General features: G+C 40.0%; 1 protein-coding gene across 4 annotated transcripts in view; it reads left to right on the forward strand.

Moving 5' to 3' along the window:
* Nucleotides 1-19,341, forward strand: part of norpA (no receptor potential A) — a 66,890-nt gene extending 47,549 nt beyond the window's left edge. For 2 of the 4 annotated variants that reach the window (XM_034976827.2, XM_034976826.2), the window contains exons 7-22: nt 2,272-2,508; nt 2,872-3,038; nt 3,604-3,814; nt 4,756-5,014; nt 5,760-5,957; nt 6,664-6,823; nt 7,252-7,409; nt 8,801-9,007; nt 9,829-9,993; nt 10,829-11,033; nt 11,675-11,806; nt 14,859-15,036; nt 15,493-15,696; nt 16,226-16,382; nt 17,372-17,461; nt 18,347-19,341. In XM_034976827.2, the coding sequence (XP_034832718.1) occupies nt 2,272-2,508; nt 2,872-3,038; nt 3,604-3,814; nt 4,756-5,014; nt 5,760-5,957; nt 6,664-6,823; nt 7,252-7,409; nt 8,801-9,007; nt 9,829-9,993; nt 10,829-11,033; nt 11,675-11,806; nt 14,859-15,036; nt 15,493-15,696; nt 16,226-16,382; nt 17,372-17,461; nt 18,347-18,415 (2,797 nt within the window). In that variant the 3' untranslated portion in view covers nt 18,416-19,341. The remainder of the gene's footprint in view (nt 1-2,271; nt 2,509-2,871; nt 3,039-3,603; nt 3,815-4,755; nt 5,015-5,759; nt 5,958-6,663; nt 6,824-7,251; nt 7,410-8,800; nt 9,008-9,828; nt 9,994-10,828; nt 11,034-11,674; nt 11,807-14,858; nt 15,037-15,492; nt 15,697-16,225; nt 16,383-17,371; nt 17,462-18,346) is intronic. The other 2 variants (XM_034976829.2, XM_034976828.2) reach the window with 1 other exon arrangement.
* Nucleotides 19,342-24,326: the final 4,985 nt, after the last annotated feature.

The raw sequence follows: 24,326 nt of genomic DNA on the forward strand, positions 1-24,326 counted from the left end.
TGCCCTTTCATTTATAATACCCCACTTGCTATAGTAATCTTACTTTATAAGCTGAAAATACTTATTATTTGTTCAAAACACTTTTTAATTTTTTTTGTGTGATGTGGCCACAAATTCACGGTTTTCAGATTTTTCCTTTAATTTCTGTACTTTTTATTACTACAGTCCAAGACCCTAGTACAAACTCACACACTCGCTCGATTGCCCAGCGACTTTCCCCCACTTGTCGCTTCAGCCTTTCTGCGAGAAGATACTGTACCTTTTGTATAAGATTGTACAATCATACCGAGAACAACAAATCTTAGAAGCTCGTTTGGTTCAGAAATAATCTTGTAGCAAAACATCTCTTCGCCTAAAAGTTGTTTGAAAGTTATACGTCTACGGCTATTGTATCAGATATAGGGTTGTCACCTTCTTTAAGGAAAAAATTTTCGAACCGCTAAGATTTGGAACATCCTTCCAACATCAGTTTTCCCCTCCAATTATAATATGGGTACCTTCAAGTCAAGAGTGAATAGACATCTTCTAGGCAAGCGCGCTCCATCTTAGGCTGCATCATCACTTGCCACGTCTGATTGCAATTGCAGCCAAGCGCTAGTCTATAAATTAAAAAAAATAGGTTTTAAAAAAAAAACGCGTTTTTTGTGGTATCATATTAGTAAGCATAAGTATTGTCTAGTGTCTTCGTTTTTGCTAGCGTTTTGGTTACACCGTGTATAAAATTAAACAAGTACCTAGACCTATGGATGAAAATAATATGAATAGGTGGGTAGGTACACAATCTCTAAATTGCACGTCTAAATCTAGTGCTAGGTACTTGTAAAACGATACCAATAAATTTTAGACTTGTAATTTTTGTTGAGTTAGCAGATCGAATACACCAGAATTAGTCATATTTTAGCGTTTAAACAATCGTAAGTGATTTCCATTATTATAAATAGTATAAATGTTATAAATATAAATGCTCCCGCAACGCGTTTGCGAGCCGAGTCCCTGTGAAAAAGGACCCCGGGTGGGTTCGAAACCTATGGTTCGTTCGTTCGGTCGGGCTAACGCCGACTAAACACGAGTACAGCCCGGAGCATTTACCTATATTAATTTATAGTCACATTTTTAGGGTTCCGTAATTCAAAAGGAAAAACGGAACCCTTATAGGATCACTTTGTTGTCTGTCTGTCAAGAAACCTACAGGGTACTTCCCGTTGACCTAGAATCATGAAATTTGGCAGGTAGGTAGGTCTTATATCAGACATTCGGGGAAAAATCTGAAAACCGTGAATTTGTGGTTACATCACACAAAAAAATTATTTGTTGTCATAAACTAATAATTAGTATTTTCGATTTTCAAAGTAAGATAACTATATTATCAAGTGGGGTATCATAATATCATATGAAAGGACTTTACCTGTGTATTCTAAAACTGTTTTTTTTTGCATCATAGTTTTTGAATTATCGTGCAAAACGTCTAAAAAATACGACTGTACACGGGACCCTCGGTGCGAGAGCCTGGCTCGCACTTGGCCGGGTTTTTTTTAATATATCATACGTGACAACTGACAACCCTAATGAACTAATATTTATTCTTGATATAAACTTGCTCACGATCTCCAGACACATAAAAGCTTTTATTTAACTTTGCACAGATAATATAGGGGTTGATATTTTACCGCTTCACTGCGATTTACTTGCGTCCTTAGGGGCAACGCACACCGGCAGGGTCGCGCGGCGTTTTTCTTGGTAATAACATAACTAAGCTAAATGAAATATTTTGGCATAGCTACAGAAGTGGGAATCAGCTTTGCAATTGTTCTGTGGGCATAAGAGCTATACCATTTCACAGGTAACATGTGAAAAATCACATGTCATGTTACTTTAAATAAATACAGGGTGTAACCAGAACGCTAGCAAAAACTTAGCGTTATTGTTATACTACCTAAACACATAACCATTTGCCTCATTTTGTAGTTTTAGTGATTTAGTATTTTTCAAACCCGCAATGTATAGCAAAAACAAAACTTAGGTCAATGCCCCGCTTACGACGCGGCATTGACTCCGAGTAACCTACTAACGCATATACTAACGTAGCGTTCGCTGCCCTCTGGCGGCAGTGTTTTGTTATCCTAAACTTTTACAAAATTATAGAATTTATTTTTTCACGTTGTTTTTTATGGTGTCATATCAGTAATCATCAGTACTATCACCTGTCTTTGTTTTTGCCAGCGTTCTGGTTACACCCTGTATATAATATATTTTTTAATTTACATTTTCTAGTTGGATGCGCTTATCATTCCTAACGGATCCAAAAGGCAAAGTTCCAGTGAAGGTGGTCGCACGAACATTCGCCTCGGGGAAGACGGAGAAGCTGGTTTACCAGTGTCTGTCAGACCTGGGCCTGCCCTCGGGGAAGAATGAAGCCATGGAGAAGGAGGCTTTCACCTTTGACAAGTTCTACGCCTTGTACCATAAGATTTGCCCGAGGAACGACATCGAGGAACTGTTTAGATCTATGTGAGTAACTTTTCGGAGCCACGTATGTTTAAGCAATTTAATATTGCACTAAGGTTAAGGAAAACATCGTGAGTTATACACATAGTTCTCCATAATGCTCTCGAAGGTATGTAAAGTCTAAATCTTTCTCATTCTGAAACGAAGTAGTGGGTTGCTGACGACGGGTTGGGACCTTTAAGGGAGTTCATTAATTCACAAAAGATGGTTTGAAACTAGTCTGGCATACTGCGGCAATAACGTAAATTTAGCTGTCGGTAATTTATATTTTACAACGAATATCACTATGATAATTTAAACGCTAAAACAGGGCTAAATTGTTGCATACACATTGTACCAAAACCAAAACGTCAATCAATTTTCCAGCACGCAAGGCAAATCAGACCGCATCAACCTAGAGCAGTTCGTAAACTTCCTGAACGAGAAGCAGCGAGACCCGCGCCTCAACGAGATCCTCTACCCCCTGTACGACGACAAGCGCGCGCTCGAGATCATCACCGACTACGAGCAAGAAGAGGATGCTAAGACTGCCAGTGAGTTCTTTGTCTACGTAGGAAGCGGGGCCCGCGCCTCAACGAGATCCTCTACTCTCATACTTCGATAAAATCTCTGTGTGTGCCCTGCCCATTGCCACTTCAGCTTCGCAACCCGTTGAGCTATATCGGTTACTCTAGTTCTCCTACGGATCTCCTCATTTCTGATTTGATCACGTAGAGATACTCCAAGCATAGCTCTCTCCATCGCCCGCTGAGTGACTCTGAGCTTTCTTATGAGGCCCATAGTTAGCGACCATGTCTGGGATCCATATGTCATCACACACAGTGACGTATAAACCAACTGATTTATACCTATTGTTGCGGCGTGAAACGAAAAGCATAACACAGGCGTGGGCTAAACCGACCGATTGGTCCACGTAATTTCGCGATCTGTCGTTGCCTTTTTCAAAACGTCAAGACGAACTTCTGTATATACGATTTCGAACCAGTCCTACTGTTATCACTGTTTTGCCTTTATTGTATTGTAAAACTGAATTAAAAGTATATATGGAACAGCACAATCAAACACGCAAACACCCATGAAAATCTTTCTAATTTCCAGAATGCCTAACAAAAGACGGCCTCATCCGCTACCTCATGTCGGACGAGAACGCGCCGGTATTCCTCGACCGCCTGGACTTCTACATGGAGATGGACCAGCCGTTGTCGCATTACTACATCAACTCCTCACACAACACCTACTTGTCCGGCCGACAGTTCGGCGGCAAGAGCTCCGTCGAGATGTACCGACAAGTCTTGTTGGCTGGGTGCAGGTAACGTCTTAGGCTGAGATCTTTAGAGCGCACTTTGACTTTGCTCAGACTTAAGATTAAGTTTTTTTTAAAAAATAGAGATAGCGAGCAAACGAGCACGCGGGTCACCTGATGTTAAGTGATTACCTCCACCCATGAACATTTGCAGCACCAGAGGAACCGCCGATGCGTTGCCGGCCTTTTAGGAATTTGTTGGTCCACCCCTTGAATAACCCCATGTTGTAATCTAGTGGGAACTTAAAAGGAGATTTATGTGAGAGGTACAGCTCTGTCTCGTTTTAACTCTGTCTTAAGTCTAAGCTAAGTCAGTGTGCGCTCTATAGATCTCATCCTCAATCTTTTTTTTCGACTTGGAAACGTCCCATATAACTGGTATCCGCTTTCCTAAACTTTCCTGCCCATTTTGCCCGTCTTTTGTTTTGCTTGGTCAAGCAGCTTGATGCGCCCGCCAAGCAGCTTGATCAAGCAAACGGAACTTTCAGCTTGATCAAGCAAACGGCACTTTTCCGAATCGAACAATGATCGTCGAACGAACACTGTCCAAACGATGCGTCAAGCAAAAATATAAAATCGCTCAGTCACCGTCAAGCACGTAAATGCGTGACTCAAGCATCAAGAAACCAGCAGGGCGATTTCGTAAAACCTGCATCAATCGTTATTACAATCTCAATTGTTGTGATTGGCTGAATTTGTGCGATTCTTGTTGCAACAATGTATTGTAGCCAATAGTGAGCGAGCGTCAACCAATCAGAGGTGATTGTAATCGTGACATTGTAGCTGTCATTCTACCGCAATCGAATCGTAATCGTAAACGGTCATAATGCTTGGCTCAAGCAAAAAGGTTGACGTCGAGCAGCTTGACCTGACTTCTTCTGATAACTTCTAATATCAAGAAAGGATTTACAGAAATTCTATGTAGTTTCAATCATGTTTCGTTACAGATGCGTAGAACTGGATTGCTGGGACGGCAAAGGGGAAGACGAAGAGCCAATCATCACCCACGGCATGGCCATGTGCACTGACATACTGTTCAAAGACGTAATCTACGCGCTGAGAGACACAGCCTTCGTGACGTCAGACTACCCCGTCATCCTGTCCTTTGAGAACCATTGCTGTAAGGCGCAGCAGTACAAACTAGCCAAGTATTGCGATGAGATCCTCGGGGACTTGCTGCAGAAGGAACCTTTGCCTGACTATCCAGTAAGTTATCGATTCTTTACCTATATATTTTCGACAACCTGTTAGCATAAGCAAAATCGATAGAGAGAGTATGCGGTAGAAAATATTGTACGTCGACCTTTAGAACGAGATAGCGTAGTTAATATAATAGCGATAACGACGTTTCGTAGAGCGTTGTCTCTATAGTTGAGACCGATAAAACGTCACATAGGTATGAGTGACAGAGACAACGCTCTACAAAGCCGAAATCTCATTCTAAAGGTGGATGTACAATATTTCTTGCCGGCTACCATTTAATTACCATTTAACCTACCATTTAATAATCAATAGTTACTTTACTCTTTACCAGAGAAACCTACTACTAGCACTACTTTAACAAAAATACTTGCTGATGCCCGCGACTTCTTCCGTGTGAATTTGGGTTTTTGACAATCCCGTGGGAATTTTCTTATTAATCTTTCATTCAAAATTTCATTCATCAAATCTTTAATTTTCCGGGATAAAAAGTAACCTATGTCACTCTCCAGGTCTTTGACTATACCTAAAAATCACCTCAATCCATAGCTCCGTTGCGCCGTGATTGAAGGACAAACCAACACACCAACAAACAAACATACTTTCGCATTTATAATAGGGGCAGTGATTTTTAACCAGTGCCAATTCTTGTATGAGAATATGCCGGAATCCACGAAACTGCCTAACGCTTAAACATGCACTAAATCTGAAAATACTAATCGCAGTACAGTTTTAATAACGTATGGTTCAGAAAAACCGTTGCTTCCAGCTGGAACCTGGCCAGCCCCTGCCGCCACCCTCGCTGCTGAAGCGGAAGATCATGATCAAGAACAAGCGCCTCAAGCCTGAAGTGGAGAAGCAAGAGTTGGAGCTGTTCCGACAAGGGCAGTTCGTTATTGAGGATGAAGTGAAAGAAGATGCTTCTGCTGTTGTCTTGCCTGAAAAGAAGGTGAGGACCACTTTAACGCGGTGTCCTGCGTGAGCGACAAATAAGTACTACGCGACGCGACGAACGCGATCAACTCAACGGCATAACGTGCTTGTGGCCAGTGGCGTGCACAGGGTTTGAAGCCAGGGTAGGCATTAGTTAGGTAGGAACCTGTTTACTGGCAGGTCTTAATGAAAAATATCTTGTGAGTTATGAGGAAATAATAAGGCAGATTAGCAGTAGATGAACTGGATCAATTTTATTAGGTATAACAAATTAATTTAGAGAGCTAATTAATACAATGTCGATGCCGCCATGGTTGCCCAAGAGAAGAGCAAGTAAAGGTTGGCTGTCAAACAGCAAACACTATTGGTTGTCTGTGGTCTTAGATGAAAATCAGGGTTGCCAAGTCATTTATAAATTGACCCTTAATTTTCATATTTACAACAAAATATGCATTGAGCTTACAATTGGGGTAAGCAGTGCATTTATGCCTCTATGACATGCACGCTACTGCTTGTGGCCTATATGGCAGTCTGCGGCGAGAAGCAGACTGCCATATACGCATTACGTCGCGTCGTGTCGCGTCGCGTCGCGTCGCGTCGCGTCGTATTCGTCGCTCACATAGGACACCGCGTTAACAAAAATCAGAGCAAAAGTACACTCTTCGGATCTCGGCCAGTGCAGGCATGGCGTAAATAATTCATTTTTTCTTCCATTCCTTCAGGTGGAAGAGGAAATAGTAGCGGAGGCGGCAGCGGCTGGAGACGGCGACGCTCCGCCCCCCGTGCAGTATACAGGGTCAACCACCAACGTGCACCCCTGGTTGTCTTCCATGGTCAACTATGCGCAACCCATCAAATTCGTCAGCTTCGAGGAGGCTGAGAGTACGTATCCCTAATCCCACTAAAGCTTATAGTAATTGAGCAGTGAAAAAAGACAGGTCGAGATGGCAATTGATGTGGGGACGCCCCGCACACCCGCACAGCCCGGTGCGTGATAGCGCGGGTGACGTGTGAATTTGCTGGGTGTCGCCCCGCCTCCTACCCCGATTGTTATCTCGACCTGTCGCGTACTATAAGTATCATTTAGTGTTAGGGTGAGATCTATAGAGCGCACTCTGACTTTGCTTAGACTTAAGACAGAGTTAAAACGAGACAGATGTATATCTCTCACATACCTAAATGTCTCGTTTTAACTGAATCTTAAGTCTGAGCCAAGTCGAAGTGATAGATCTCAGCCTTAGACACTGGGTTAGCGAATCACCCCGCTGAACTACTTTGAATAAATGCTTTGACTTTGTATTTCCCTTCAGAAAAGAACATCCACCACAACATGTCCTCGTTCGCGGAGACGACCGGCATGAACTACCTCAAGTCGCAAGCCATAGACTTCGTCAACTACAACAAGCGGCAGATGTCCAGGATCTACCCCAAGGGCACCCGAGCCGATTCCTCCAACTACATGCCACAGGTAATCTTCAAAATTCTACTTCGCGACCGCGTGTACTACACAAACTTCAAACATCTATTTTACCCCCTTAGACTGGGGGCACACGATGCGTTGCGGCGCCGCACCGCAAAGATTTCACCGTATCAGCGGGCACACGAGCGCTGCGGCGCCGCAACATTGTTATGTCGCAGCGGCGCCGTAGCAGCGTTGGACAATAGGGACAACCCTCCACCTCCCATGGCCCCACCAACCTCTCGGTTATATGGGCCGAATCGCGGGAGGGCGCCCGTTCGGTACTTGCTCTTGGCATTTTCCCGGGGCGCCTTCTTCACTCCCTACAAATTATTTTGTCTTTTCCTTGTCCCTTATGCTCACTCTCCCTCCTTGGGGGCTAGACGTCACTAACACAGCTGTGATCTCCGCTGCTGCTCCTCCGTGGTGCCGGCCTGGCACCTGTACGCTCCGAGCTGCTTCGCCTCTTATGCCAATGGTGCGCGAATTCCCGTAGCCGGTTGTAGTTCCCCGCCGATGAGACGAGGTCCGTGTAGAAGACCGGCCCCGCTTCCCCGCGTACGATCCCATCCAACATCGTCACCCGCAAGTCCTCATAAAGGGGACACTCCCACAGCACATGGTGCCTATCCTCGTCGCCAAAGCCGCACTCGCACGCCGGGCTCTCGCACAACGTCATCCTATGCAGGCGCGCCCGGAAACAGCCGTGTTATGTCGCAGCGGCGCCGCAGCAGCGTTGGACAGTTCGGTTGCAAGTCCGGTGCGGCGCCGGAGCGCATCGTGTGACATGCCACAGGTAAGACGACGCATCGACACCGCTCCGGCGCCGCACCGCCGCCGCAACGCATCGTGTACCCCCGCTCTTAGGGGTTGAATTTTCAAGAATCCTTTCTTAGCAAATGTCTATGTCTTAATAGCTATCTGCATGCCTTTTTCAGCCAGTTAGAGTTTAAAAGATTAAGGGCAGGGGGTTGCTACGATACTAAATGTCCTAATAGGTAGGTACTTACTGTTCCGACGAACTTTACACTTTGACCTAAGAAATTTTACACCTTTGTTACCTGTTATCTCCCAAAGCCACCACGATCTAAACTTCACAGTCGTTGATCGTTTCTCCCTATGTTGGGGACAATACACAGAGAAAATTTCAGCTTTTATAAAATAACGCTGGCTCTCTCTTTCTATTTATCCAACTTAAAAGGGGGTCTGCCAACATTGTGTTTTCAGGTGCCAGGTCGCCATTCTAGCATCTTGGGACATGAAAGTCAATCGGTTTTTCCAACTATGTACCCCGCCAACTTCAGCTTCGCAACCCCTTATGTTGGTTACCGTCGTTCTCCGATAAATCGCCTCATTTCTGATTACAATTATTCAGTTTTGAATCACCCAATTGTCTCCAGGTGTTCTGGAACGCAGGCTGCCAGATGGTGTCCCTCAACTTCCAAACCTCCGACCTGCCGATGCAGCTGAACCAGGGCAAGTTCGAGTACAACGGCAACTGCGGGTATCTGCTCAAGCCGGACTTCATGCGGCGCGCCGACCGCAGCTTCGACCCCTTCGCGGACGCGCCCGTGGACGGCGTCATCGCCGCCCAGTGCGGTGTGCAGGTAGGCCTGAACCATAATATACAGAGAGACACAGTAGTCAATAAAAAGAATACCTGGCTGAGTTTTTTGTGGGCTCTTCTCAGACCTGGGCGCGTTTGGAACCCTCGTAGCTTAAGTTTTAAGTACCTACGTATTAATTGAGCCTCAATAGCTCAACCGGTAAAGGAGTGGACTAAAAACCGAAAGGTCGACGGTTCAAACCCCGCCCGTTGCACTATTGTCGTACCTACTCCTAGCACAAGCTTGACGCTTAGTTGGAGAGGAAAGGGGAATATTAGTCATTTAACATGGCTAAAATTCTTTTAAAAAATAATAAAAAAAAAGTTATCACCACTACTATACCTATCCTCTTATAAATTAAAATTTTAACCTCAGTAAGCGTAAAACTTTACCTATTCTGAATAAATAATTTGAGTTTGAGTTTGAGTCCGACGCCTTTGAACGCGAGGTAAATGTCCTAACCTAAACCTTTTAACATAGGGTTTGTCTGGTGGGGAGGCTTGGCACGTGGCTAGTCACCACCTTACCGGCAAAGCTGTGCCGCCAAGCGATTAAGCGTTCTGGTACGATGCCTTGTAGAAACCAAAGGGGTATGAGTTTAATAAAAACTGCCATACAGTTAGCCCTGTATGGCAGTCTTGACATCTTAGACTTTATCATCACTGGTGAGATTGCAGTCAAGGGCTAACTTGCATCGGAATAAAATAAAATAAAAATTGACATGTTATCTTTTTCACACGATATGGGGTGGAATAGAAAATCTTAGAATGAATAATCATGATTTTGGTAATAATTTTGATGATTGTGAATTTTTTCCCCAGGTAATAGCCGGACAGTTCTTGTCAGACAAGAAAGTGGGCACATACGTGGAGGTGGACATGTACGGGCTGCCCACCGACACCATCCGTAAGGAGTTCCGTACGCGCATGGTGCCCGCCAACGGGCTGAACCCGGTCTATAATGAGGAACCCTTCTTGTTCCGAAAGGTGAGCTTGTCTGCTGTCAAAATCTTGTTTATTAGGCAGTTTCGGAAAATATCTAAAAAAATACATATCAAAAATTACGGACCGGCAAGAATCGATCCCGCGTCTCCTGGGATCGCGCCCGACGCTTTGACCACTAAGCTATTCGGTCCGCAATTTTTGATATGCATTTTAAAATTATTTAGAAACTAGCTTATGCTCGCGACTTCGTCCGCGTAGACTACAAAATTTCAAAACCCTATTTCACCCCCTTAGGAGTTGAATTTTCAAAAATCCTTTCTTAGCGGATGCCTACGTCATAATAGCTATCTGCATGCCAAATTTCAGCCCGATCCGTCCAGTAGTTTGAGCTGCGCGTTGATAGATCAGTCAGTCAGTCAGTCAGTCATTCAGTCAGTCAGTCAGTCAGTCACCTTTTCCTTTTATATATATAGTCAGATTTCCTTCAAGTGTTGGTAAACCACTAAAAATTATTTAAAAAAGAAATCTAAAAGTTTATTTCTATGGTACCTAAGAGTTTTATGTATTAGAGTCAAAACAAGGACACAACGTACTTGGACGTCTTGGATAAAAAAAATTAAGGTGTTATCCTAAAAACGTTCGAGTTTTCAGAGTTTTCAAAAGGAGAGGCAACTATTGTAAGGATGTTTTGTACACGGATAAGTAGTGCCCGTACGAAATTTGGTATTGGTATCAATTTTTTTCTTGCGATATAAATTTTAACCATTTACTTAGGTATTTTGATTAGGATCTTTGAATCGAAGTTTTTACGATTTCCCAATAATAATTAATATTCGGGTATTTCACGATGGGTTTTTACGATATCATTGTTCTACAGGTCGTACTACCAGACCTGGCCGTGCTCCGTTTCGGCGTGTACGACGAGAGCGGCAAGCTGCTCGGTCAACGGATCCTGCCCCTGGACGGCTTGCAGGCTGGCTACCGACACATCTCGCTGAGGACTGAGGCCAACTTCCCCATGTCGCTGCCTATGCTGTTCTGTAATATCGAGCTGAAGATCTACGTGCCTGATGGGTTTGAAGGTAAGAGATTATCGACCTTTAAAGTTATTTAAAAAAAATTGGTAGAATTAATTGCCGTGTAAAAATTTTAAGAAAATCGTAACACCTTATGCGATACCACCTCGGGCTCAGTGCATTTAATAGTTTCACTCAGCCATTGTGGACATCAAGATGCAAAGAATGTGATAGTAAATCGAAACAATTGGTTGAAAATTATGCATTGTTTGCTAAAAAAACAGCAACAACTTAGGGTAGGTAGTCGAAATGTATTTCATTTCATGTTTCCTGTTTAACTTAAAAAGATAAAACCCACATCTTTTGAAATATTGCCTGTATTTTCTTTTGCAACGTATTATAATAATACATAATTTTTCTACACGCGTCTATTTCACGGGCAAAAGAAAATTGTTTCCCTGAGCGCTGCAAAGAGCCTTTCTTCTTTAAAGAGCTTAGGGGAAATCTATACACTTTGACTTTGCTCAGACTTAAACAGAGAAAAGGAGATAGATTTATGTAAAGATATAAATCTATCTCGTTTTAACTCTGTCTTAAGTCTTAAAAAGTTAACGTGGGTAAATTAATCTCAGCCTCATCCAGCCAGCCAGATCTCATTGATTCATTGTTTGGGTTTTAGAATTATGAAGAACTTTCATTATTTCTAGACTTCATGGCGGCTTTGTCTGACCCTCGAGCGTTCATGGGAGCGGCCAAGGAACGAACGGACAACATGAAACAGATGGGCATTGAAGAAAGTGGACCAGAGAAGAAGGCACCAGTTGAGGAGAAGAAAGAAGGTGGGTACTTTACCACAATCCATAGATACCTACCGATATTATTATAAATGCGAAAGTGTGTTTTTATTCGTCACGGCACCTGCGCTAACCCGCACCGGGTTAGTGCGGGTGTGAGCGCCCCGTCCCTACCCCTATTGCCATCTCGACCTGTCGCGGTCTATACAAGATACAACACTAGGTACCTATACCTACTTTTTAGCATGACCTATAAAATGTTTATTCTTTGGTAGAACCTATTACCTAAATGTTTTGAAGATATGCCCGAAATTCGCAGAAATGAACGCAAGTTATGACGTCCGATTAAAGAAAATCAGATGTTAATATGTTTACGTTATAGCCGGCCTGTAGGTAGTCTCCCCGAAATAGCCAGTGGAATCATAATTTATGCCGAAGCTCCGGAGTTACCGTGCCCAACTAATGGTCGGCGGATATTTAGATCTTCATTAAAGTGCCCAAGTCTAAAGCAAAAGCGATATTTAAAAAAAAAAAATTGTGCGTTTGCGTGCCTTTACGCGCGGTTAAAATCGGTTAAAGATGGTCTCAAAAAGCTGTTCTGTTTGGCGATCGATTAAAGAAAATCAGATTGTTTACTTTGTGTAGCCGACCTGTAGATATACTCCCCGAAATAGCCAGTGGAATCATAATTTATGCCGAAGCTCCGGAGTTACCGTGCCCAACGGACGACGGATGTTTAGATCTTCATTAAAGTGCCCAAGTTAGCAAAAGTAATATTTTGCCTGACAACTCATGAAGTTCCAGCGAAAAGAACAAGAAAGAGGGTAGTCGCTATTACCCATGACAGTTCGAACTTCATTTCTCGCAGCACTGCAGTCCCGTCGTGACCACGACCCCAGTATATTATGTACTAGATGATGCCCGCGACTTCGTCCGCGTGGATTTAGGTTTTTAAAAATCCTGTAGGAACTCTTCAATTTTCCGGGATAAAAAGTAGCCTATGTCACTCTCCAAGTCTTAAACTATACCCATGCAAAAAATCACGTCAGTCCGTTGCACCGTTGCGACGTGATTGAAGGACAAACCAATAGACCAACAAACCAATAAACCAACAAACAAACACCCTTTCGCATTTATAATAAGGGTACCTATGCCACGACCCGTGCAATTGGGTTTAAATATCGACAAATCAAAACAATTAATCGTTGTATGTGCCCGTTATGTACATTAAAATATGTCGTAAAACCACGAAATAAGCTTAAAATCGTTAAAATCGCTACGTCTATCACTTACGCCATACAATCTGGAATTTACCATATTTTGAGCGCAGATATTCAGCGAAAGCAGTTGATTGCCCAAACGTATTACGACGCCACAAGAAAAGGTTGGAAAATAACGTGTCGTGCTATACTTACCAAAACCGAATAGATTTTAGTCACAAATGCATTATTGTCATATACTCGTATGTAGGTATTTATTAGTGTAAACTGTGTAAGCTACGTGTAGTGATACGCTGAAATGTGGAAAACTAAAGGTAGGTAAACAAAAGTTTAAACAAGAAAGAGAGTTACTGTTGAATTTTTTTTTCAAGTAAACTTTTTTTTTTTTAAAGAATATTACAAGAATAGAATTTACTTTTACAAGTGCTTTTGAATCGTCAACTAGTTTAATTTACCATTGGTTCGAAAGCAGTTCCTACCGAGAAGAACCAGCAAGAAACTCCGCGGTTGCTCTTTTCAAGTGATCAATTTACAATATGTATTTATTATACCATACTGTATTTATATAGTTTTATAGTTTTAAGGCTAAAATTTGTACGCCTTACATAGGCATGAAATAGAGTGACATAAAAATTGTACCAACACCTTACCTTACATATACCTATTTCAACAAATAAATAGATTTAGATTTTTGATTTTGATTTTGTACAAGCAATTGCAGCCCCGTGCATTGCTGGAGCGAGTCAAATCCAAGCTTTTTTATCATTTACATAGTCTTCGACTGTATAATATGCTTTTTTTAGGAGCATACTTTTAATAGAATCTTTTTCTTTTTAACCGACTTCAAAAAAGGAGGAGGTTATCAATTCGACTGTATGTTTTTTTTCGAACGGAGATACCTACTGCGTTATAACCACCTTGAAGACTCAAATATACTTTGGAATTGAGCATAAACGCATTTTCCATGACCTACTTAAGACTAGATCTAGAATTAGTTTAACAGCGCTAGATATCGTAATCTTCTATAATATAAAAATGAATCACTAAATGTGTTGGTCATCGCAAATCTCGAGAACAGCTGAACCGATTTCGCTAATTCTTTTTTTTATAATAATATTCCTTGAAGTTCAAGGATGGTTCTTACGGAGAGAAAAATTTAAAAATCTTGAATCGACTGTTAGACGGAACGAAGTTCGCCAGGGCAGCTAGTAATCAAAATAAACGTTTATAATATGATCACTTTGTTGTCTGTCCGTCTGTTTGTCGTGTCTGTCAAGAAAACCTATAGGGCATTTCCCGTTACCCTTGAATCATGAAATTTGGTAGGTAGGTAGATCTAGTTTGGTAGGTATAGCACACGTAAGGAGAAAAATCCGAAAACCGTGAATTTGTAGTTACATCACAAAAAAAATTAAAATTGGGAACAAATAAATAATTTTAGCGTTTAAACTACCGTGAGTGATTTCCATTATAAATACTATCTGTATAGCCCGAAACTAGTCGGGCTAACGTCGACTACACACGTGAGTAAGCCGGGACAGATAGTAGTTATTTATAAATAAATAATTAGTATTTTCAACTTTCGAAGTAAGATACCAAGTGGGCTATCATATGAAAAGGCTTTACCTGTACATTCTAAAACAGATATTTATTTATTTTTATGCATAATACTTAGATTTGATTTATCGTGCAAAATGTCGAAAAAATACGACTGTAGTACGGAACACTCGGTGCGCGTGTCTGACTCGCACTTGGCCGGTTTTTTTTGCGTAAAGTAACATCAGAAAACCATCACTTAATTTTTAGGGTTCCCTCAAATATTAAGGCTCGTTGAGTTACCTAATTAAATATTTAATCCTTTTTGTCTACGATTCCAGAGCCTCTAGTCTTCGAACCGATCACAGTAGAGTCGTTAAGGCAAGAGAAGGGCTTCTTGAAGACAGGCAAGAAACAGCAGAAAGATCTAGACGTGATGAAGAAGCGCCACGCCAAAGAGAAGATGACGCTTCAGAAGCAGCAGTGCGCCGCGCTCGAGAAGATGATCAAGGGAAAGAAGTAAGTGTGCTCCAAAACTAGGTAATCTGAGACATGCAAGAGGAGGGCAAAAGGACAGGCAAGAGTTAGGCAAGAAGCAGTAGTGTATTATTGTATTAGAGAAGGTAATCAAGGGCAAAGAGTAAGTATGATTTAGTGTTGAGATAGGCAAGAGTTATACAAGACGCAGCAGTGCACCGCGCTAGGGAAGATGATTAAGGGCAAGAAATAAGTGTGCTTTACATATACTTAATACAAAGACAGGCAAGAGGCAGCAAAACGACAGGCGAGAGTTAGGCACGAAACAGTAGTGCACCGTGTTAGAGAAGCTGATCAAAGGCAAGAAGTGTAATTTTAACAGTCGCTCGAGTACTGAATAGAGACGTACATATCTTAAATTAGGCTTAATGGTTTTTTTTTTTACTTTTTAGTCGTGTTTTTTAATTGTTTTAAATACGATTTGTTTTTAATTTTCAGTAAAGAGCAGTTAAGCGCCGACGCGGCCTTCCGTTCTTTAGTCGGCGAGCAGGCGGGCGCGTGGGGCGAGCTGGTGAGGAAACAACGCGCTGAAATGTGTGCGGCAGCCAGGACCAGGCTGCACGAGCAGAGGGACATGCTCAAGAAGTTCTGCGAGCAGGCGCAGCTGGCGCAGATGAAGCAGCTGGAAGCTAAGCATGAGAGGTGAGTGAACTAGTGGGTGGAACAGGAGTAGTGAGTGAATATGAGATGGGTGGACAGGGTAATGAGTATGAGATGGGTGGGACAGGGTAGTGAGTGAGTATGAGATGGGTGGGACAGGGTAGTGAGTGAGTATGAGATGGGTGGGACAGGGTAGTGAGTGAGTATGAGATGGGTGGGACAGGGTAGTGAGTGAGTATGAGATGGGTGGGACAGGGTAGTGAGTGAGTATGAGATGGGTGGGACAGGGTAGTGAGTGAGTATGAGATGGGTGGGACAGGGCAGTGAGTGAGTATAAGATGGTTGAGACTGGGTAGTGAGTGAATATAAAATGGGTGGGACAGGGTAGTGAGTGAGTACGAGATGGGTGGGACAGCGTAGTGAGTATGAGATGGTTGAGACTGGTTAGTGAGTGAGTATGAGATGGATGAACTGAAAAAGCTCTTCAGAGCTTTTTGACCGAATATCAAACATAAATAAAGTATCGAATTTGTCATTTGTGATATTAATATGGTTTTCTGCAATACCCCAGGGAACTGAAGGAGATGAATACGCGACAAGCCAAGATCAGCGTGGAGACGAGCAAGGAGGTGGCCAACGACAAGACGCTGAAGACCAAACAGGAGAAGGACCGGCGTCTGCGTGAGAAGAAGCAGAACAACACCAAGAAGTTCATGGACGAGCGGAAGGTACTCTTTAATTCTTCCACAATTCAATCAAATGTATTTACTTCTTGTAGGACGACTATTGCCACTTATCTCCCATCATTGGTTCGGAAAGCAAATTCCACTAAGAAGATCCGGAAAGAAACCGGAAATTATAGCGCCAAGTATTCCTTCATTTTAACCGAAAGCCCAAATATCAATAATTTTCATGGATGGTTTCTATTTTACCCCAGGAGATGACTTTTCAAAAATTCTTTATTAGCGGATGTCTACGTCATAATAGCTATAGTACGCGACAGGTCGACATGGCAATCGGGGTATGAGGCGAGAAGACGCCTCGGACACCCACACGTTGCCCGCGGTCGCCCGCACCTGGTTAGCGCGGGGGCTGTGCGGGTGTGCGGGGCGTCCCCACCCCGATTACTATCTCGACCTGTCGCGTAATATAGGTATCGGCATTTTTATGCATACGAAATTTCAGCCAGACCCGTGCAGTATTTTGAGCTAAGCGTTGATAGATCAATCAGTCATCTTTTCCTTTAATATATATAGACTAGCTTATGCTCGCGACTTCGTCCGCGTGGACTACACAATTTTCAAACAACTATTTTACCCCCAGCCTGCGGTTGAATTTTCAAAAATACTTTGTTAGCGGATGCCTACGTCCTAATAGCTATCTGCCAAATTTCAGGCCGATCCGTCCAGTAGTTTGAGCTGTGCGTTGATAGATCAGTCAGTCAGTCCTTTTGCTTTTATATATATATATATATATATATTTTTTTTTAAAGAATATTAGCCATATTAAATGACTAATATTCCCCTTTCCTCTCCAACTAAGCGTCAGGCTTGTGCTAGGAGTAGGTGCGACAATAGTGCAACGGGCGGGGTTTGAACCGTCGACCTTTCGGTTTTCAGTCCACTCCTATACCGGTTGAGCTATTGAGGCTCTATGATTTAGATTAATTAATCCGAAGTACCTATTTAAAGTTAATCAATTGATGTTATTATTACAGACACAAACCATCAAACAGAATCGCGAAAAAGACAAATTGAAAGTCACTCACGATAAACAGATGGAGGAGCTGTCTAAGGATATCGATAATGTGAGTAATACTACATGTTTTAGTAATTTCGAAATCGATTTCAATCAAAATTTTGAAACCTACATATACCAAGATAACCTTAAGAGGGCTCAGGACGGTGCTTTCTTCATACAAACGTAGGAGGGTAATTACTACATTATTTGATACTGTACGCTCAAACCTAAGTATTATATCGATTGATCTCGTCATTATCTAGGTTTATTGATATATGAAACATTGATAAAAATATTGATTTTAAAGTTACGAGCCTCAAAAGATTCCTATTTTAACACTAAATTTATGACAACTTTGGGCGTAAATAACTAAGATTAGGGGTATAAAAATTCTAAAGAAATTCAACAACGAACATAGTTTATTTATTCATTAGTTGAAATAACTATACTTTGCAAACATAAACTCAGTAGTTTTTTCTCAAAAATACTTTTCCTAAACCCTTGATTTCGGTGAAAATCATCGTGCCTCTCACCTTTCTCATACAATGTCGAGTGAAAAGCAAACAGGTTCGGTCGGGCGTACTGCGTCACCTTAAATTATAGTCATGGTATTTTCCACGTATTTTTAAGAGGTAGTTATATTTGGATGAAAAATCGATGCGGGCAATGTTGGCTGAAATTCCGAATTACTTTGCCCGCCATCAAAATCGAACCAATTTTGGTTTAAATGTTAATTTATCAAAAAAAACACAAAGCGAATTTGCTTATAAATTGCTTTTTGGGCAAAGTATCACTGAACGGCAAAGTTGGCTAGTTTGACGGTAACTATACCATTTAGGACGAAATATTCCTAAATCCTAGGAAGGTGGAATAAGTCCTTAATTATTTTTCGGCGTCGTAAGTTTATTTAGTTTTAATTTTAATTTTAAGCTTTATGTTGTTATTTTTACAGCTGATCGAGATGTACAAAATGGAGGAATCGGAATTTGAGATGGCGAGCAAAACAGAGTTCTTTGCATGAAAGTATCCAGATATTGCTCCGTTACTTGAGCAATTGACGGGAACAGACTTGACAGTGAAGTGATCTCCTTAATTATACCTATTTTATATACATTAAGCTTATTTAACACCACGGGATATAAATTCTATTATAGTCCGGTCAATATTGGTGTTCCCAACATTCGTGGCAATTTTTAGGTGTAAAAATTGGTATAGTTCTTGCATTTCACGAAGGCCACTGACTCAGGCTTGTGTTTAAGTCGTATCGGTATACGTAAGGTACACTAACTGTGTGCGTTTGACAGCGCTTGCTCGCGACTGATTGGTCCGACATGCACGCACACTTACGCAATGACCATGTAGACGACGTTACCACAAGTAAAGTTCACTAGCCTTCGTGAATTGCAAGAACTGTACGAATGTTGCGAACACCAATATTGACCGGACTATAATTTATAACCTGTAGTATGAAATAAGCTTTATTATTTAAATATATTAAGCGAACTGTCCATTGGATGAGGATTTCTCCTTTTTGCACTGTGTTAACACTTGAAGCAAGTCAACTTCTGTTAGTTTCGCTTACTAAAATTTGCACACAGACTAAAGTACTTCCGAGACGGTCAAGCGGCTTGACGCCAAGCACGTAGATTTGTTTGCTTGATCAAGCTGCTTGATGCGAGCTTGATCAAGCAAACGGCCCTTTTCTCATATCTCGAACACTGTCCGAATGTCGCGTCAAGAAAAATATAAAATCGCATCAATCACGTAAATGCTTGACTCAAGCAGACATTGTACAGAACGCGGCAGAGAGTAATAACCTTTTTAACCTAGTAGTAACCTTTAGAAGGAGATAGCAGATTTGTAGAGCGTTGTCTCTGTCCTTGAAACCGACAAAACGTCATATAGGTATGAGTGACAGAGACAACGCTCTACAAAGCCGAAATGTCATTCTAACTTGGACGATCTAACCTATGGACTTGTAACGCGCCTAATATTACGAATAAAAATTTCTGTCACTTTTGGTGCGGGACGAGGAAACACTACATAGACAACTTGACACACTCACTCAACAAAGTTTTGTGTCATTATTAACACACACCTATCTAAATCTTCAACACTACTACATTTTACGCACACTAATAAGTTATATACATCAACATACAAAGACATTACGAGTGTAAGACAGTCAAATTGATTTGCGATGCTACCGTATCGATATTTTAAAATATATCGATAGTTTTTCAGAAACAAAAGTAGAAGTAAGAATTTATTACTCGTATTTAATTACTTAAAACCAGTGTTTGGTCAGCGTAGCGTATTCTTGCATACATTCACCTCACTTAATAGGTAATTATCCCAAAAACTAATAATGCAACGTAAAAATAAGAAAAATATTTATTTAAAAAATATGCACATACTTTTTTACTTATTTTATATCATTTTTAATCTTTTGTATTTTTTTATATAACGAAATTTTCATTTAAAATTTCGATAGTGAAAATGTGCTTATTAATGACTTATATTATTATATAATACAAAATAAACCTGACCGCGCAAAAGCCTACCAAACATAATTAGTAGGTATATCAATCAATAAAATGTTTTTTTCTTTCCAATCAATCATTTATTTATTGCACATTGGGTTTACATGGTAATTCCAATATGGTGTACTCTTTGTCCAAAAAAATTAAATGTAAGTTATTAAATATTACACGTATTGCCCTTACAAATTAGCAATGCAAAAATTTTCTCAATACCTGCCGCTTTTACCCCACAGCAAAATTCCATAAGACAGATATGATACTATGAAAATAAATTAGTAAACACACACGGTGGCCTCTTCTATATTTAACACGTCATTATTTACCATTAGGTTAATGTTATGTATATTCTTGGCGATTCTCTCTGTAAAAATATCGAAATCTGTAAAAATAAAACGATTATGATAAATTATTACCTAATCCTCATCCTTGAGAAAGGTACACCTTTTAGCTAGAAATTACCCAGTTCAGAGACACCCTACCCCGTTTCTCGCCTATCACTAAAATTGCGTTGCTTTAATATTTTTTTAAATGTATTAAGTACGTGAAATCACAGAAATCGACCAGTTTTATTACAAGTATAGGTAGCGAAAAAATTGTGGTAATTAATAATAACTATTCTTTACTTGACTTGAAGACGGTAATTTAGTCGTTAATAATAAAGAAAATGTTTTCATCGATATCGATAATCGAACCGCAATCACTATCACATGATTCTTAAAAATCGAACCTTATGTCCTATGCAATTAAATCTAATACTGAAAAATTTTGTAAAAATAACACTATAGTCTCGTGGGGAGTGCGGTATACTATAGACGGAGAGCCAGGGCCCAAAATACTGTTTGAATTTACTAAGGCTAATTTTTTTATAGTTCATTAGAATGGTTGCGTACACAGACATACTGCGGTCAGTCAAGTGAACCTGAGAACAGTGACTCAGGTGCGCTATCAAAGGTGTCGTACCTGCGAGGTAATAAAATGAATTTACTAAGGCTGAAAATTGTTATATAACTTGTATATTGCATATAAATAAAAGTTGTAATGGTTAGTCAGCAGAATATGGTGACAGAGCTGGTCAGTATGCGCAAAAAATTAGCCTTAGTAAATTCAAACAGTTTTTTGGGCGCTGGCTCTCCGTCTTTAGTATACCGCACTTCCCACGAGACTAGCAGCGGCGAAGAGTCAATATAACACGATTCCTATCGGCTTCCCTTTAAGAATTGGCATAATATAGCGTAAGTAGGTACTATTCACATAAATTCCGTAATACGTTCGTAAATACAAAGGTTCGATCGTCACAAATGCTAATTTTTCTTTTGTTATTAAGTACTAATTTAAGTTAAAAACATAACAGCTAATGTAAGTAACATACACCTACGTCCTACACCTTACAAGCCGTAAAATATCGGATTCCCTAGTTAGATTTTTGCTTAGTATTTATCTCTTTCATTTCCCTAGCGAAAGCGAAATGAGCGAACTAGGTCTGTCTCGCTCTACGGTCGACTAATAAAGAGCACACCAATTTAATCTGGCCCAGTAGCGAATACGAATTTGGAACTCTGACAGGTCAGACAAATTTGACGTAAATAACTCGGTTGGATCCGAGTTACCCTATAATACCTCCAAATTAAAAATTATATTAATAGTATTGTTTTAACAGGTACATGCTACTATTTTGAGTATTTTGTATTTTGAAGGGTTATTTGATATTGATACATATTTTGTTTTTGTGAAGCGGCCATGCTTGTTTGTTTTTAAAGTTGTTAGTGGTGTTTTATTTTGATATAATAAATTGGGGATGTGATTAATAACTTATAAGTGTAAGTTCACGGTAATTTTGATTCAGTTTGGTAAGCCAAAATCAGATATGGCCTTAATTCACATAGATTGTTGTTTAACAGATTTCTTGTTACGTAACGATAGTAACTTTTCTAAATTAAGTTTTGAAAACAAAAATCGAACAGCTGATATTCTTGTAGGTAAGTACGTTTCCGGCTTCCCTTTATCAGATTTTCACCCTTCGCCACTGGAGACTAGTGTTATTTTTACTACTACGTAATTTCATGCTGTTCACGCGTATTCAAATTTTAACCTAATTTGTATATAACGAGGGTTGCAATTGTTTAGAAAAAACAAAATATAGTCTCGTGAGAAGTGTGACTCGTTTCTACCGAATTATTACGTACTCAATTACTGAATCGGTAAAGTTCTCGATTGTTATTTTATTATAATAATTTATGTAATTTAATTTATAGAAAGCGTTTATTACACCAAAAATACTTACTTATCAAATGAAATTCCATCTTTTTGTAAATTTGATGTGTTTGATTTGTTCTTGCACTCACTAACGGCACAAACAGGCATTTTTCACCCAGCGTGTAAGACGTCGTCACACATCGAAAACGATTCTGACAATGACAAAATCGATTCCGCAAACAGTGTTTATAAACGCAGTGGATTAAAAATCCATTACTATTGACAGAGGGGAATAATCATGCGAGGCGCGTCCTTAGGTTAGATCGTCCAAGCATTCTAAAGGCCGATGTACATTACTTTCTGCCGCGTACTGCAAATGGTTGATTCAAGCAAAAAATTGACGTGCTTGACGTCAAGCCGCTTGACCGTCTCGGAAGCTCTACAAGAACATGAAAAGACAGCGACCTCTGAAAGAAAACTTGCCAGTGGGCAGTCATATTTATGGTGGAAACACATTCGCAACACGCCACCCCACCCGGAGCACAGAAGATATAATAGTACTAACCCAGAGTCGCGTAAAACATGTTTTCAAACTGTTTTAGGGTTCTGTACTGTAAAAAAAGTAAAAAGGAAACCTTATAGGATCACTTTGTTGTCTGTCTGTCGTGTCCGTCAAGAAAACCTATACAAGACCTAGAATCATGAAATTTGGCAGGTATAACTAAATCACATATAGATGGCGCTGTCCGTGTGATGCTTCATAATATAGCGGCTCTATAGTCTATACTGACTAAAAATACTGAAATGTTTTTATAATAATTATTATAAAAACATTTCAGTATTTTTAGTCAGTATAGAGCCGCTATATTATGATTTTTAAATATACACCATTCCACTGAAAATTGTACAGTCAGCAAGTGAAGTTTATACTCTATCCGCGGAAACAAGTTAGTATAGCGCTCTCTCTGTTGCAGTGTTCTACATACAAGGTATATTGTACCATGGTACGGAAACATTCGTGTGAGAGTCAGACTGGCACTTCACCGGGTTTTTAAATAAATGATTTTGTTTTAATCATTCAACTTTTTAGGCGAACTACAACATTAATAATAAAATTATTATTTAAGTGGCGTGAGGTAGGTAACTTTCACGGCACGTGGCGTATCAGTGTGAAGCGTGGGGTGATCAAAAGATGTGTTTCTACACTACATTAAATACTACGTAATTTAGTGATTAATTAATTATTATTTATTTGTATAGACATATTGTATTACATTTAAGTGGTACTTTTAGTATCTGCCCGACTATAAAAGTTGGATTTACGCAAAGTGCCAAAACAATCTTTTTTTTTCTTTATTTAATGAATACAAAATAAATGTATTTTAAATTATTTTTAAATATTAGTAAACTAAAGAATTTTTTGCACTATTTAAATAATTTTCGCATTGATTTGAATTTGTAAATGAATAAAAAATATAAAACAATATATATATTTTAAATCATACATACATAGTTTAAGACTTTTTTCTTGATATATTTTTGTTATGGTGTGATTTAAGATTTTGTTCTCTTTACGGGTAAAAAGTATAGAACCTCTTTATTACCTAGTCACTGATCTGTACTTATTTTAATTATATTTTTAGGGTTCCGCAGTAAAACAAGAAACTCTTATAGTTTCGTCAAGTACCCATCCGTCTGTCTGTCCGTGTGTCCTTTTAAAAATTAACTATTAGAGATAAATTTTGGCTGTAGAAAACTTTTATTGCGACATAGACGTATATTCTGATTATGAAAAAAAAATTAGGACACTTCCTGAACATAAATATTGAGTCAAAAACAACAAAAAAACGTACAAATAAAAACCACGACAAACATGAAGACAAAAAGATCACACATACTAAGCCTTAAACGTACGGCTTTCCACGCATTTCAACCAACAAAAATTATTTTGAGACGGTTTTTATAAACATGACTACGGAACCCTATCTTATGCGTGTACACGCACTTGACCAGTTTCTTTAAATTTATAGAATTACGTATTATTAATAAGTGAGTTTAAAACTTGAGTAAAGTTTTTAATTAATATAATAAGTATAAATAATAATTAATATAAATAGGAAATATACTTAATTTAACTACAATTAAGCTACCTACACATGGTCTTCAAAGTTTAATAGTTTCTAAAATAGACTACCT

This window comes from Maniola hyperantus, chromosome 16 (assembly GCF_902806685.2).
Source record: "Maniola hyperantus chromosome 16, iAphHyp1.2, whole genome shotgun sequence".
NCBI lineage: Eukaryota > Metazoa > Arthropoda > Insecta > Lepidoptera > Nymphalidae > Maniola > Maniola hyperantus.